The 16,964-nt window shown below is 39.8% G+C and overlaps 1 protein-coding gene across 1 annotated transcript in view; it reads right to left on the bottom strand.

The window, feature by feature from the left end:
• Positions 1–1,293: 1,293 nt before the first annotated feature.
• KCNK1 (potassium two pore domain channel subfamily K member 1) overlaps positions 1,294–16,964 on the bottom strand; it is a 34,689-nt gene continuing 19,018 nt past the window's right edge. The window contains exons 2-3 of the mRNA XM_009092851.4: positions 9,975–10,370; positions 1,294–7,061 (exon numbers count right to left, since the gene is read on the bottom strand). Of these exons, the coding sequence (XP_009091099.1) occupies positions 6,802–7,061; positions 9,975–10,370 (656 nt within the window). The 3' untranslated portion in view covers positions 1,294–6,801. The remainder of the gene's footprint in view (positions 7,062–9,974; positions 10,371–16,964) is intronic.

The following is a 16,964-nucleotide window of genomic DNA, read 5'->3' as shown; positions in this document are numbered from 1 at the left end:
GCCTGCTTCACCTACTAAAGAGGACATTTGAAGGATGCTCATCTTTTCAGGGCAAGCTGGTAGCTAATATAATGTGGTCTGTACCTTAGCAGAAAAATGCATAAAAAAGTCCTATAACAATGCTGGTTTTAGAACAATTAATTAGAAATTGTGCAGTTAGCCAAAGAAGACAGGAATTTTTTAAGAGGGAAGATAATTAGCATCAGGGACAGAGGATGAGTGGTGGGTCTGTTTCTGTCAGATCAGAAGTCCTATCTGCTTTAATACTGCACTGTTTCTTGGCTGCTGTAAGAGGCCACACAAGAGCATCAAAAGGGTCCTTTCTGCTTTTAAAAGACAGAAATTCACCTTCTCCCTCCTACTTGTAACAGATTGACTAGTTTTATTCTAGTGACACCCTCCTCTTAGATAATCCTGCTGTCAAATTATTCCCCTCCTCTCTTCACATTGCCTTGGGTGCAGGTTCCTCCCAGGGGGTGGGCTGGAGCAGGCTGACTGCCCCTGAGCCTCCAAGTCCCACCATGGCACCCCTTCACTGGCCATCTTTGCTACTTACCTTTGGCCTTAGAGCAGCTGTGGTCTCTGCTCTTGTGCCCCATGGAAGCTGCTCTCCCTGCACCACTCCACCTCCTTGAGGCTGATGTTGTTTGCAACCCTCCCGGGGCAGACTGCCTGACTCCACGCTCTGCATGGGTCAGAAAAGCCAGGGCGTTTTCTCAGCTCTCAGCAACAGCAGGTCAAGCTCCCCAGTAGGGGGTTACCAAATGAGGGTCATTTTCTTCTTTTGTATTGATTCTTCTCTCCACTGAACATGAAGCAGGAATTTGAGTTAAATGGAGTGTGGACTTTCATTTTTGAACAATAAATTTCAAACTAGGGCTCCATTATCCCATGCAAATAGCATTAATCTGCAATAGTAGCCTACTGAACATTTGAGGGACTTTATCCCAAAGGTGATGTTGTACTTCATTACTGGGCAATGATATTTTTTGTATCCCTGTTCAGAAAGCATGCCTCAAATCACAGCTGGCAACCGCTAAACAAATTTAACAGATCTTTGCCCATGATCAGGAAACCAGCCCAGAAATGCAGAATAAGGATTTGCTAATTCCTAGTTAAACTGACACTACAGTTTGCTGTCTTCTGTTTATGCAAACATGCTGATTAATTTTTGCCCACGTGGGGTTGAGATGGAAGCTTTACAGTTGTAGGATAATATGTCCAGATATAATGTTGCAGGCCAGGATTCAATCAGTCTAATGCTCATAAGCAAAGCAGTAATACACTCAAAAAGAAAAATAAACCAATTTATTTCTTCTAGATGAGCTATTAGTTTTTATGTCATTATGTTACCATTAGCACAAGCACTGGCTGACATGCACAGTACAGATGAGTGAATCATACAGTCTTTTTGTGCCAGACATAGGAAATGGTTTTAGAAATAAAGTGGTGGCTGCAGCTAAAGCTAAATGGTGGGGATGGGGCTTTCTTGTCCCCTCACCTTGTCCCCATCATTAGGGCAGATGATGAAGTCACTTTCTACTCTCTCAATCTCACCTTGCTACCTATTGAGATGGCCCAGCTAGGTACTAGTGAGAGCTTAAGGACAATCAGAGAATACTGTGAGCCATGTTCCTGAATGGAGAAGAGAAATTCAGAAGGTTAAGGGAGTAAACCAGTCTCAAAAAAAATCAGGTATAGAGAAAAGAAGTGTCAGTTCTACGTGCTCCTCCCAATACTTGCACATATGCACTATACACATAAGACTATGAAAATCCTGGGATCAGCATTAAATGGATTTGGGAAATTTTGAGCCTCCTAGAAGAGTTTCTCTCTTTTTAAGGTAGAGAGTTCATTCCTATCTTTCTAGACAGGCTAGGCACTAAAATGAAAGGCTGACCCAAGGCCAGGCAGTGCCTTGAGCCACATTTGCCCTTGCAAAGTTTCAGTAGTGGCACTGACCTATGCTCCTGCTCATGAGTCTGAACACTAAGTAAACTTCAGACAGAAAAAGCTTGTTAGGATAACAAGCATAACTTGCCTCAGGGGCCACAGGAGCCATCTACAGTGGGGAAATGCCAAACCAATATCCTGATTCATAGAATATATGGTGCAACTGCAGATAAATGTAGATAAATGGTGAAAAACTTCCACTAAACTTCATTTCAGAAGACTTTTGGCAATGTCCTTGCTCTTCCTTCCTCTAACTCCTAGTGACAGGCAATGAAGCCCAGTGAAAACTATGTGGTCACTTAGCAGTTTGCCAGGATGATTTCTTCCTGACATTGGCTGTCAGCCCATGCACCCGCTCCCAGCCACACTGTCCCTCCTCATTACCTAAATCTGTCATTTGGCCCCAAATGATCTCACTGCCACGAGTGAGATCGTCTTGTTATCAGCTAAGGCAACGGCCCTGGCAAACCTGCACCATCACCAGCAAAACAACTGCATCACAGTCCTCACACTCAGGGGCAACACGATGACCTTGGAAGATAACTGTGGTAAGAACTCTGTGATAAAAAGTAAGTGGAATGGTAACTTAGGAAGCAATGAGACTGACACAGTAAGCATTAAAATTACATACACCAAGTACCTAATCTGCATTAAGCAAGATGTAGCTTTGCAGAAGCAGGCTCCAGAATCTCAAAAATACGGTTTCTGTTTGAAACAAGCAACAAGAAATTTTTTTTGGCTCTCCAGAAGCTTTTTGATATATGCTGCAATACTGATGGTAGTGCAGAGAAGAGAAACCCCATTTTCTTGTACTGGTGCACACTTGGAACAACACTGTTTCCCATTATAGTAATATTTTTGCTTTATTTTGCTTCAGTAGAAAGCAGAATCTACAAGAATGAATAATGGAATAACGTTAGGGCAGTGGTATTTTTAGCTACTTATCTCACTACATTTGTGGCAACGGTTTACAAAGCAAATTGTAACACGTAAATACAGGATTTGGCATTAGCAAACAGGTTGTGTGCAAGTTCCTATCTACCTACAGGATAGCACTGTCCAAGTAACAGCACATAAAAGGATTTCCTCTTTCCCCTTTTTCCCTTACTCCCTTTTTCAAGAGCCCATTCCATGCAAGTTACCTGCTAACTGCAAAGCACCTAACTTGAAACAGCTTTGTGGGAAATCTCCATTTGCTCCTGTGCAGGACAATCTCTCACTGACCAAAGCAGGGAGCAGGCACCTCACTGTAGAATCTCTTCCACACACCACACCTACATCGACTTCCCATCCCTCCTAGATACTGTCATGGATCCAGAGCTGCACACTGCTGGGAGTTAGATCATCCTGGGCAATGGTTGATACACACTTGCCCCTTCCTTACACAAGTTCACATCTTGCCCCTGGCTATTGCCAGAGACCAAACACTGGGCTAGACAAATATTTAATGTAACCCAGAACTGCTGCTCTTATGCAACTCCCCTGGTTCATAAGCACCCAGCTAGGGAGGTTTTGCAGTGCTGACATTAAAGCTGTAAACTGCCCCAGTCTCTGGAATTATCTACTTCAAAAATAACTTATTTCAACCTCCAGCAAGTCTTCAGCACCCACACAAGGTGCCACTGGCGGACCTTGGGAAGAAACTTTGGGAAGAGAACACCTTCATTAAGGGACAACATGGCTGTCACTCAGCTTCAAAATCAAAACTCGAGTGGGTTTTTCCATTTTCTTTCCTCCAACACAATGAATATCCTGCCAGTCCTTTCCCTTGAAATACCAATAAAACAAGTTTATATTTAATGACTGACAGAGAATGACAAGATGGCAAATGTCAGCTGTAGCACAGGAATAAAGCTATTAATGGGATATATGCCTGGAACAATTGAAGACAGGAGAGTGAGGACATAACCCAGGCAATTCTTTTACGTGTACAAGTAATTTGCATTTATGTGTACAAGAAATTTGCTTGCATTTCTAACTCTCTCCTGTGACTTTTTTTCAGCACCATTGCTCTCCATCTGGGTTTACATGCACCTGCTTCACAGTTTGCCTCTAGGTAAGGTATGCACTTTGCACTGAGGTTATTGCATAATAATCTTTCTCCTTCTGATCTGGATTCCAGATTCAACTCATCTTATATTCTGGCTTCATGTGAAGTTATAAAAGCTATATGAGGGCCATTATTTTCATCAGTTTTTCAGATTTCTCAAATATTGGAGTAGTTGGTTCATAAGGACAGGATAAATGCTATGTCACTATTTTTTATTTGCTCTAGTCAGTCAGCATCTGAAATAAAACCAAACATACCCTGGATTGCTCTTTTTTTTTTTTTTTTTTTTTCTTTAAAGGAATAACCAGCACAATACTAAGCCACAATTAATAACAACGTTAGGTACAACACTGGCATTAATAGAGCCTCCTTGAGCTGAGGAAGGCTAACTAAAGGATGCACAAATGCAGACAGGACTTCTTCAAGGCACACATTCCACTAAAGAAAATACTCCCACTTCATAGTGCAGGGAGGCAAAAGCCAGACTTTTTATTTCAGTTTAAAATAACAAATATTCACCTACAATCACAGTATACTGCTTAGTTTATCGCTTCTGCTTTGAATTCTGTGCTTTCACTTCACGTGTCTACATTTTGCATTTCTGTACACGCTGCAAAAGTAACTTTGTATGTCATTTAACATCTGTGCATATCATTTAGAGCTTAATATTACATGGAAATTAAAAGAATTTTTGAATTTTAAGGTACTGAAAACAATCAATAAAGTTCCACAGAAAAAAAATAGTATAAATGTTTCTTATAGTACAGTACTCATAATTTTACATCAGAGTCATTTTAATGCCATAGTTTTCAAATATTGACTGTATAAAGAGGAGACAAGGGGAAAAATTATCTAAAATGCCTTTCCTAAGTCGGTTAGACTCTGGTGATTTATGATATATGTACAGTATATAAATAAATTTATGTATATATGTACATATATATTGGTTAACATTCTTTATAAATAGAACTGTGTTAACCTAAGCAGTATAAAAATAGCCACTTTCCTGGGAACATGCAAACACAATATGCTCTCACCTAACCTGTAAAACTCAAAACAACCAAAACCTTTAGCTCTGATTTTCTACAAATATAAATTTCAATTGAAGACTTTCAGCTGATTTAACCATAAAGTAAGTTTTTCCAGTAAAGATATAAAAACCTGTTTGATGCTAGCTATAATTAAGCTCAAACACAGTATATTTTGGGTTATTTACTTTCAAGTATTTTTCCCACGTGCGCTAAATCTAGACACGCTGCAATTGTTTTCTTTACAGTAAATTATTATTCAGCTCTAAACACTAAAAGCCAAATTACAGGCAATCTGGCATGCTTGCACTGCAGGTAAAAGGCTCTCCTCTACACTGTTCCTATGTGGGAGGCTGTCCTATTATGGCTATTTGTGCTCCAGATCTTTTGTTCATTGCAAAGCATTATCAAGATTCCCCTATCATAAGATTCTTAAGGCCAGAAGAGAAAGTACTACAACCACTTAAATGTCATCTCATGCTCACTGAAATTCACTCTGAGGTACCTGCATTCAGCACAGTGACTGGTAGCTGGACTAAAACACCTCTGCTGTTACAGTCAAAGAGGTTCCAGCTTCAGAAGTTGAGCAAGATCTTGACTTTTTAATAACTTTTCCCAAGGGGAAAAAAATTCGGTTCCATCCGAACCAAATGTGACATTTTTCCTTTTTTCTTACCATACGAAAAACTGAAAAATTGTTTTGCCCTGAAACATTCCCTTCTGCTCCAAAGTGTTCCGAGTTACGAGTTAGAAAAGCAAAAGAAGAAACAAGAGCTATGTTCAAAGGTGATGCTGTTTCTGTTCCTCTGTGTGCCCACCAGCTCAGAAGAGCACACACTGGGCTGGACTGTGGGAGGAACAGCACTGAGTCCTTCTGCTGAGCAGGTTTCAACCATCTATTAGGAGAATGCCACAAGCACATGACTGTGCCAGTCATGTGTGGCATATGCTGACTCGTTTTTAGCAGCTAAATATCCACTACTGCCCATTTCAGAAGACTGAAATGCATCTGTCTTCCTTCCCTACCATGTCACCTCATCCAGAGCTTAGAATTGCTTTTGCTATCTCTCAGGAAAGTATTTCATACAAAAAACAAACAGCACAGAAGACCCAAGGCACACTCTCTTCAGGACAACATTTTTCTGGTGATTGGAGGCCCTTTTAAGGAAGTAGGAAATTAAGATGTAAGTAGCATGGGCAAAGGAGGGATTGCAGTCTTATTTTATCCTTCCCGGAATAATTGTTTACACCTACAAGTTACTGGGTAATAGAGGGAGGACCTAGATATTCCCCCCCTCCACCACATCTAGAGATATTGCTCTGAAAATGTTTTCCAGATTAGGATGCTAGCTATTGGATTAAATCTGTGGCTATCATAAGTGCACATTCCAAAATCTGCTGTCAACCAGTTGCAAGACGGGGCATGCAACTCAAAGAGCTGGATGTCAGTGAAGGCCTTGTCTCCTATAGATGTTCAATGAAGTTGCTTGTGCAAGCCTTTCTCTCTGGCATCTCTGAATGCAGTACACCTAAATCCTTACCCCTCAACCAAAATGGCCTTATGTTCCCAGCCACATCTTACATTTATTCCCTCTTCCCAGGGTGGCTCCCACATTTTTGCCGAAGTCTTTTCTATGTCAGAAGTGATGAATCCTTGTTAAAGAAGCACAGTCTTCCAGCTTTTATAATTTGAGAAAAAAATATGAGGCTTTCTATTTCTTATGGTAAGTAGCATAAATGCACCAAAACACTGGTATGGATACCCGTGTATTAATTGTTTAGAGAGCTGTCATTGGAAGTTGGGGACTGGGAATTCACAAAAGGCTCGTTTGCCTTCTGATCGTCCTTCATGGAGGCTGCTTGGTCTGAGATGGAAGAGAAGGAGAGCTGGTCATGTTCCATTATATGCACTTGGTCCTCTTCCTTGTCCTTCTTCACATAAAACAACTTCCTAAACTTTTTGAGTTCATGGAGTTCACAGAAAGTCTCAAGAACCACCAACATTGCGATAAGGCCCATCAACAGATAACCTGAGTGGAAAAAAAAAATTAATTAATTATTAGCAAACCAGGTAGGGCTGGACCAGTTTCAAGCTTGTGACTTTTCTCACCCCAGTCATCTCTGGCCAGTATGTTAATTTTCTTTATGGCATAATTTCAGAGCTTTGAACCGCGACATCCTTGGTTTTTTTCCTTTATTAATTCTACAACCAGAAGACCCCACATAAACAGAAAGAGTAATACTAGTGGCTTCAAATCTGTTACAAGTGAGCAAGAAAAAAACCATGTAAAGGTATTAAAAAACCCATAATAATAGGAATTTACAACATCCACACTCCCTTACTTATGACTTTCATGATTAAGTGGCCTTCAAAAGATTTTGATGAGAAGACAGAAAATAAACTTTTACCACAATATTCCTGTATATACAAGCAGAAGTAAAAAATATGAGAGCTAATTATGTTCATTGGTTATCTGTATCAGTTTAGCACGACAAATCACTTACTACTTCATGAAAAATTTGGAATTATTTCCCTCTAAAATTATTAGACACACAACACCCTGAAATACCTGGAAAAACAAAGCAACTAGGAATGTGTACAAACCAAATAAAACCAAAATGAAAAATTATTGTAAAATTACTCCTGGAATTTGGAAAACCTGACACAGTTACTCCATCTTTTGGGCGCATTTGCAATGTTTTACTAAGGTACAAAGATTACCCAAAACCTGGAAGTCTTATCTCAAATGTATTACAAATTACTTTAGCCATGTACTGACTGCCTTATTTTTAGAGGTAATAGTCAGCTCTCATAGACTGAGACTTTTGGAAATGGAGATCTCTATGACCAGCAGTATGCTGCACTCTTTTTTTTATATATATTCTCCAAACATAAATGTGTATAGTTTAAAGGAAGGTATTAAAATGAATATTTATTAATCTCAGTGTTTCATCAGATCCCTACTTCTGATCATTACAATTCAATGAGGAGCATGACTACTTATTTATTTTATCATTTCAATGAAGTAAATGAAGCAGAAGCTAAGTGTATAACCATTAGCAGAATGCACTCATCCAAGGGGTGCACACTGGACATTTTTCAACACAAGTGTGCTGAAAAATCAACACAGATTAATGATTATAATATCCATATGGTCACTGTTCTGTTACCTAAAGGCATAAATATCTCACCTGTAGTTACAGATTATTCACTGGCAGGAACACTCTCCTTTTCCTTCCAGGAGAACCATTAATCAACTTTTTAATACTGAATACTCATCTAAATCAGCACTACAGCTAAAATTTATTAATTGTTTTTAAACTTTATATCATAACATCAAATGGGAGCTACGCATTTACACAAGGAAGAACTGACAAAGCTATATAAATTGAAAAGCATCTATAAATCTGCACTGAGAATTTGTAATTATCCCTGAGACTCAGTCCAGCTGATTGTCACTTGATTTAGAACAGGACTTGTGTTCCTCTAAAACTTCTTGAAAAGCCTCTAGTACGCATTTAGCATTTTCTGATGTAGAAGTCAAAAGTATCTTATAGAAAATTTCAGTTCATGAGATAACATTTTATTTGGTTCCTTGAATTGCTCACATGAAATGAAAAAGAATAATTTAAAACTTATAACCTTAAAACCTATTGAAATTAGATATTCTTAGGTCACTACTTTGCCTAAAAGCTACTGTTTCCTTTTAGTATTTTCTTTAGTACTTCCTAACTGTTGTACAGCTTAAAAAAGCTTTAATCTGAGCCATAATGTTTTCTTCAGATTTTGAGTTTCAGAACAGCAAGCTTGTAACAAGGCCTTTGCCATGTGTGACTTTCCATTCACTTCACCACTTAGCAGCCCCAAATCAATTCTGCAGATCAGCAGGTTAATAATTAAAAGCTACTATTCACAAGATGAACATAACAGGGAGACGAGGAAATCTGCAACAGCAACAGGCCTGGCAGGATAACAAAACTAAGTGTTCTATTGGCTAGTTCAAGGCCCTGCTTCAAAGAATGAAAAAACCTCTCTTCAGGTAAAACACAAAACCAAGTTAACAGACTCTTTGCCTACATCATGATTGCTGGATCATGCACAGAAGCACAGTTGAATGCAGACCAGCCTAAGAAATGAACCTGACAGGAAAGGTTTGGTTTGGGTGCTTAGATCTTTTAACTGATGCCTCGGATGACCCAAAGACTGCTCAGGCTGAAGCTATATGAGAAACTGCCATCCTTCAAAACACTGTTGCTGGAAAATATTGCCCTCAGTATACATTTACTCAGAATACCAAAATAAAGTAATTTTCTTCTTAAAATCTTCACTTTCTTAAAATCACTGATCACTATGATTTCTTCTGTGTCAAATATAATGAAACAATTAATTTAAATTTAGCATTCATGATCTTTCTTTTCTACCATCTCAGTCTACCTGACTGTCTTTGACAGCTGGTATGTACCAGTGCCAGCTTCAGCTGCCTTCTGTTACACCTGGAGTCAGAAGCTTTGCTATTCCGCCTCGTTTCCACAGCTTCTTGACTCATTTCTGTCCACCTGTCATTTAACCTTATGGGACGGTCTTAGGTTGCACGGATCCTTTTGGCTCTGTGATGCACTGAAATGTTAGCCCAAGATGCTCTTAACCATTTTCATAACAGTTACATGAGGTTATTTTTTTCCTACTATTAATAAGAGAGTAAATATCTATGGTTAGAATAATGGAATTCTCGTTTTAGCTTTTTCTTCCTTAACTATGAAAACTGACCTTACTTAACAGTTTCCTCTTTACAGAGCTACCTAAATTAATGCCCAGTTTGCTAGCTGACAAATGATCATTATTCACAGAATGGAGAGGAAAAATCTGATTGTCAGTTTGATGTTGATTTTTTTTATTTTTAATATAAAATGTCTTTTACTTAGCTGGTTAGTTTGACACTTACATGTAATTCCAATTTTATACAGCTCTCGGAATTTTTGATTGTAGCCTTCTCCTGGCACATAGTCTCCGAGACCAATGGTACTCAGGGAAATGAAACAAAAATAAAATGACTCCAAAAAATTCCAGTCATCTTCCAGGACAGAAAATATTGCTGCTGGGATTAAGAAGAAGCAGGAGACAGTGATGAAGCCGAGGACCATAGCATGGATGATTGCAACGACCTGCTTGGAGAAGCCCCAGCGGATGTGGAAGTAGAGCACCGGGCGCCTGGTGACGTAGACGATGATGCGCTGCACCACGGCCGTCAGGAACAGCAGTGTGAACGGGATCCCGATGACCGAGTAGATGATGCAGAAGGCCTTTCCCCCATCAGATAAAGGCACTGTGTGTCCATAACCTGCAACAAAGCACAGCAGGCATGGGTTCAGTCAAAGTTAGGAGCTCAGCTGCCAGTCTGATATTGGCTGTACTGAGTGAGAAGAATAAGATGCACTATCAGTAATTCCAAATTCTGCTACTCTTGACAAATGCTGTTCAATGGTCTCTTTTAAGCAGGCAAACAAAACTCAATACTAGCCACGAGCAAGTAAACCCAAATATTTTTATATTTCAAAATTGTGATCATCATTGTATAAATGCTTGTTTCAGAGAAGGAAGAAAGGCCTAGTAAGGAATGGAAGCCAGAAAATTTGTATTTGATTCTGGGTTTTCCTGCTGAACTTTTTATTTAGTTTTATAAAGGATGTAACTTTTCTACCTACCTTGTAAACTGGAATAATACATACTTCAGAAAAATGTTCCTACATGTAAAGTAGTAACACACTCTAACACCTTTTGTGAAAATCAATTAAATTACATAGAAGTACTGTAATTGACATTCAATTAATTCCATGTCTCCACAGATTATAATCCATCAAAAGGTATCTAAAAGCAGAACAAACATTTTTCACAGCAAAACTCCAAGGATCTAGCCCCTGTGGCTAGATTTCTGCCTCACCATTTACACACCAGGAGGATGAATAGTGCTGTGTTCAGAGTACAGGAATGGATCCCCTGGTGTAGGGGCTGATGAAGCCAGCAATCCCAATGTCACAAACCTGTGCAACTGTACCCAGTGCAAGTGGCTACGCTGCCAAAGCTCATTCTGACAGACAGCATTTGGTTCTAAATGTAAGTCACCATCACAGAAGGGAACAGTAAATCCAACATAAACCAAGAATGCTTTCTACTGTTTGCCAACCAAGGAAAGAAAAAAGAAAAAGAAAAAAAAAGTATTTTGTTTTCATTGCAGCCAGAAAAAGGAAATCTCTTTAGATTTAGGCTGGGCAGCCTTTACACTGATATCAAACCAAGCAAGTGCAGACAGGCCCTACCAATTCTGCAGCCCCAGATCAGCCACCTCATTTGGGTTATATTGCTGCTGTACAGCAAGGCATTTTCCAGAGCTACTGCAACTAGCTATCTTGAGCAGTCCAGGCAGAACACAAAGTGAATCCAGGGTTATGCTGCTTCTGATTTCTGAACTGCACTCTGCACCTGCCCAGTGCAGCACTAGACCGGGCAGACATTCCATGAGGCCTCCCTGGGAACTCTCTGCCTGCTCTCCTGTGAAACTGGTTGTTCTGCAAGCCCCTTCAAGTTTTATATGAACAAAAGAGATTTCTTCTCTACTTTGATGGATTTAATAATAGAATCATTACTTTTTAAGTTTTCCAGAGGAATAAATAAAAAATAACATTTCCTTTTCTTAAGATGTATAAAGACACTTCCAGACAATGAGAGACAGGCAAAACATCTTATCACTACAATGTTCAAAGTCTTGTAGAAGAAACACATGAGGTGTAATTTCTCTGTGTTAGCTAACCCAACAGGAAATTTCAGTTGTACTTGAATTTTAATGATATTATGAATAATTTGCCCAAGCTCAGTCTTTTGAGCCCTGGTAAATTGTATTAATTAATGGCTTTTTTCCCTGCTCACCTTCTGTTTGCTTTATCTGCTTTGAGATAAGAGGATCAGAACTGCACAGAGTAGTTCAATCAGATTTATGAAATCGTAGACAAGTATTCTACTCTGTGCCTAATAATGCTGGAGGTTTGACTGGCATTTCTGACTGCTGCCAGAGGCTTTCTTGGCCCTGTCTATCAGAAGTCTTGGATCTTACATCCACCAGGGCACATCCCATCACTTAATGTTTGAAACTATGACTGAGCATGATTTTACCCACACTCATTTTCCTGTGACACTTTACTGCCCAGTTGCCATGGGATTCTTCTATCATCCTTACTGCCTTAATTAATGTTGTGTATTTAGTAAACTTAGTTGCTTCCCTCTTCCAGGTCATTTAAGATAGGTCCAACAGCACAAGCCCAACACAGTTCTACAAGGAACACCACCTGTGGCAATCCCTAGGGGAATGAACAAACCAGTCCTTCAAGAACTAACCACTTCTCCTACTCTGTTTGCTACCTTTACATATCTCAGGCTATGGCAAGCGGGGATGAAAAGGATTTCTATTTTTCCCCAGTATGCAACTGCTTTTATGTAACTTTTCTTGACAATCTTAAGTGTCAAGAAAGTTGCCGATAATCTTAGTTATCACTGTACAAAAGTCATTAAAACACCCCAAACCAACACAGCTACACTTTAAAAGAGAGGAAATTACAGATCCAAGGCCCAAGATACTCCATTGTCTGCTCTCAGACACCTGTGCTCTATTGCCTCCCATCGCAGCTCCTGCACCTGTTCGTACTTCGTACTGTGTCCTCCTTTTTCAGTGAAACCACCATGATCAGGAGCATTGCAGTTGCTATCCTAAGGTATTATTTTTGCTATGAGAAAAGGATGCTCACCAAAAGGGCACTACTTATGAAGGTATTTTTTATTCTATCAAGGGCACTTGCTATGGTTGACCAGAATTAAATCATTAATGCAGCCTGATAACTGTATTACTGATTATGAGGAAAACAAGATTTATTGAATGCTGTATTTTTATACTGTATAATGAAAATATCAGATAACAATCACCCATTTAAAAACACTGACCATTAAAAAAACAAACCCTCAGAAAACCTGGCCAAGCACTGCTACTCACAGTGACACTAGAGATAAAGGATATCACTAAAAAAAAAGGAAAAAAAAAAGGAAAATAATGCAAACAAGACCAGCAGAATTTGCCAAATAAGTAAGACCAATGATCTATCTAGCTCAATGTGTTGAGATGGACCATACTGGATTGATTACACAAAGAGTAAAACTCCACAAGATGTTGACAGCTGAGTTTCAGATCTGTTCACATGTGGGGATTTTTTTCCTTAAAAATCTATTTCTACTATTATACGCTTATATAAATATAGAAAATGTCTTTATCAGTTCTGATGTAATTCTGAAGGTTGTCACAAAAGTGAAAACCTACATACAAAAGTGTTTATTTTTAGAAATAATTTAAAATACTTATATCTTTTTACATTTACTTTGGTGCTGAGTTATACATGTCAATGATGTATTCAATAAAAAAATTTCCTCTTGCTGTACTTCAAGTTAGTCTTCTGCTCTTACATGTTTCTAAAAAGGCTCAGTCATGACTTTTCTACACTTCTCAGTATGTTGCATCCCTCTTGTCCCTCTTTCAGTTATTTTGTCTTCTGTCTTAGCTGTGACTAATTGCTCCTGTTAGATCACTCTCTAGGTAAATACATAGAATTGGCCATTATATTCCTGGTAAGATATATTTTCTCACTCCATTTTTAGATACACCATCAGACTTTGTTCTCCTGAGTCTCTAGGTAGCTTCCAACAATGTTTCTAATTCATAACAGCCTAGCACTAGTATCAAACCTAGCACTGCCTTTGAGCATGTCACATTCTTCTGTCCTCTGTTAGCTTGGCAGTGGGTTGGCACTTGTTGACAGTGGGTTTTTTTCCCTTTCATCTTTCTCAGACACTGCCTTGACCAATCTCAGCAGTTGTGTATCATCGCTGCTTTGTCTCTTTATAGTTCAGTTCCTCCTGTAGCTCATTAATGAGCTCTTCTCTGTGTTAAGAGGCAATGGCTGTCTCACAGGTCATTCAGGACCTTGAATTGAGCATTTAGTGCCAGAGTGCAGGGATGCAATGGTTCTGTGTTGTAATAACCCAGCCTAGACTTCCACACAAATCCCCACATGATGCCTCAAAGGGTGGATGTTTGAATGGTGGAGATGAATCTTACATCAAGTGAGGCAAGTATCAGACAAACAGAACTGCTACAGCCCTCAGAAAGCTTCCCCCAGCCAGCCTCTCCCAGGCTGTGGGGATGAAGCCTGGCAGGCGTGTACCAGGTGGCAGCACTGCCTCTCTCTTCCACTGCCTATTCATAGTTTAGAGGTACTATTCCTTCTATGACAGGTTTTGTCAAGCCACAGCTCCCTTTGGCCCCAGGTCACCTGCTGCAACACCACCAGCCCTGTGTAGCACCCTGAGATTCTCAGGGCATGGAGAGGGTTATGTTCAGCACATCCAGTGTCCTCTCCAACACACCCATTCAGATGGCAGAATCACACCACGCAGCATAACACAGCAAGTGATGGTCTGAGTCAGTGTCCTTGAAGAGAAGTCAGACCTTTAAATCAGATCATAATCTCAAAATGCCCCAATAAATTAAGTGCATCATGTACTATGTATTTTTAAGTTATGCAAAAATCTTTAATTCATCCCAAGCATAACATGACTCACTGGAGTATGATGAAGATGGTCAATGATAATATTTACATAATTTCTAGACTTTCATTTTATAAGCCTTTGACATTTTCCACTGTGTTTAACAGTGAAATACATCCTTCTTCATAAGTGGTCAATTATCTTCCAAGATGAAAAGGAAATGTCAGGTGATGGCAGATCTGTGCAGTAAGAGAGATCACCTTGGTTGCTGCAAGGCTCTTCCTTGCAATAGAAAAGAATAGTTTGAGACCTAGTTTTATGAAGAAAGATGTATTTCATTGTTAAACTTACTGGGCTACCAAACTGGAAACACTTTGGAAAAGCTCCCCAACACCATTTTGCTACACAAATCAGGGAACTTGGATTTCAAGCCAGGCTGAAATATGCCACCCTACATTGCAGAAATAAGGAGGAAAAATTCCACTGTGACAGGCACTTCTAAGCAGAGGAAATCCATTTGGAAATTACATTTTGCAATCTCCTCAGTTGAGTTGATGAAACTGATTTTGTGTGCATTAGAAGAGGGAGGAGGAAGAAGTGCTGTAAACCAAAATTGATGAAATAATCAGGGAAGGGAAGGGAAGGGAAGGGAAGGGAAGGGAAGGGAGGGAAGGGAAGGGAAGGGAAGGGAAGGGAAGGGAAGGGAAGGGAAGGGAAGGGAAGGGAAGGGAAGGGAAGGGAAGGGAAGGGAAGGGAAGGGAAGGGAAGGGAAGGGAAGGGAAGGAAGGGAAGGGAAGGGAAGGGAAGGGAAGGGAAGGGAAGGGAAGGGAAGGGAAGGGAAGGGAAGGGAAGGGAAGGGAAGGGAAGGGAAGGGAAGGGAAGGGAAGGGAAGGGAAGGGAAGGGAAGGGAAGGGAAGGGAAGGGAAGGGAAGGGAAGGGAAGGGAAGGGAAGGGAAGGGAAGGGAAGGATTTTGAAACCTAGTCCATTTCACTAATAAAAGCTTACTATGCAGCTCTCAAAGACTTGCACTGGCACAATTAGAGACGTGATGAAGGGTGTGGCAGAAACCTCTTAAACCAGTTTTGCCACTAAAGAAAACAGTCATTAGGTTCATTCTCACACAGCACCAGTAAATGTGAGTTAAAAGTGATTTAGACTTCAAGCTGAGGTGATTTAGTATGGTGCTGATCCAGTTCTCTTCAATAATAATATACCCCTCAAATCTTACCAGAATAAAAGTAGTAAAACAATATTTAAATTAATGTAACCATGAAGATTACATCTTCCTCACAGCAATACCTCACCTAACCACTTCTCAGAATAGAATTGTTTTGTTTTGCCAATTTCTAGAATGAAGGGGCTTCTTCCAAAAGTACCCACCAAGCAACCAAAACTCCAAAGAGATTCCAACACACTGATTTACATGCATCTCCTATGTGGTTTTGATTCCTTCTGGGGCTGTTCTCTGCTGCCACTAGCTATCAAAGCCAAAGACTGCTAATTCCTCAGAGTCAGCGTCCTGAGCTAGGTTTGGACTATGGAAAGGACTGTGTTCATATAATCAGCTCACAAATGTCACCTGCTGCACCAAGCTGAAATGGCTTTTAACACAGTCAGTTTAGTAAGAAATACTAAATACTAAATAAATACTTGTATGAGCAATTTGGCTGACTGTCAGAAATATCGCAACTAAAGAAACAAGGCATGGATATATTTGCTTCTGTGGTCAAAGCCAGTTTCAAAACCAATTTCTACCAGAACAGCTGTATTTTTATCTCACAAAGCATTCAAAACCTGCCTTGTCTGTTCTTGCACAAGCAGCAATATTTCACCTGCCCAAAGAAACTGCATCCACAAATGCTGGGAAAGGGGCATGCTAACGAATCAAACTGGGGAGAATGTTTGCATGAGGACAAGGGATACTTTCATGCTTTATTCATATTAATATGAAGAAGAACAGGTTGCTCTACAGTCTTATGTTTGGTATTGTTCAAACTGCCTGTGGATTTGTACCAGTGCTAGCAAACCACTGATGTTCACTTCCTGTTCTTATACATTCTGTGCTGGCTTAAATAACTGGTGTGAAAATGGGTTTACTGTGTATGGACATGCAACATATTCTCATTCAGAAATCACGGTGATCAGAAATAATAATAAAAAAATCCAACATATTATGCTGGAAGCAAGAATAGTAACACTTCCAATTTCCTACTGAGTATGTTCTCAGTTGTCTGAAAAGCCTTCCTACAATAAGCCCATCTCACCTCTGACTTGCTGAGGAGTCCTACATGAAGAGACAAGAAAGGCTCTCCTTGACTGGGACCTTTGAACAGAGTGGCACTTCTGGTGGAA

The sequence above is a fragment of the Serinus canaria genome, chromosome 3 (assembly GCF_022539315.1).
Source record: "Serinus canaria isolate serCan28SL12 chromosome 3, serCan2020, whole genome shotgun sequence".
NCBI lineage: Eukaryota > Metazoa > Chordata > Aves > Passeriformes > Fringillidae > Serinus > Serinus canaria.
The sequence above is the reverse complement of the archived record's forward strand: the minus strand, read 5'-3'. Positions and strand labels throughout refer to the sequence as shown.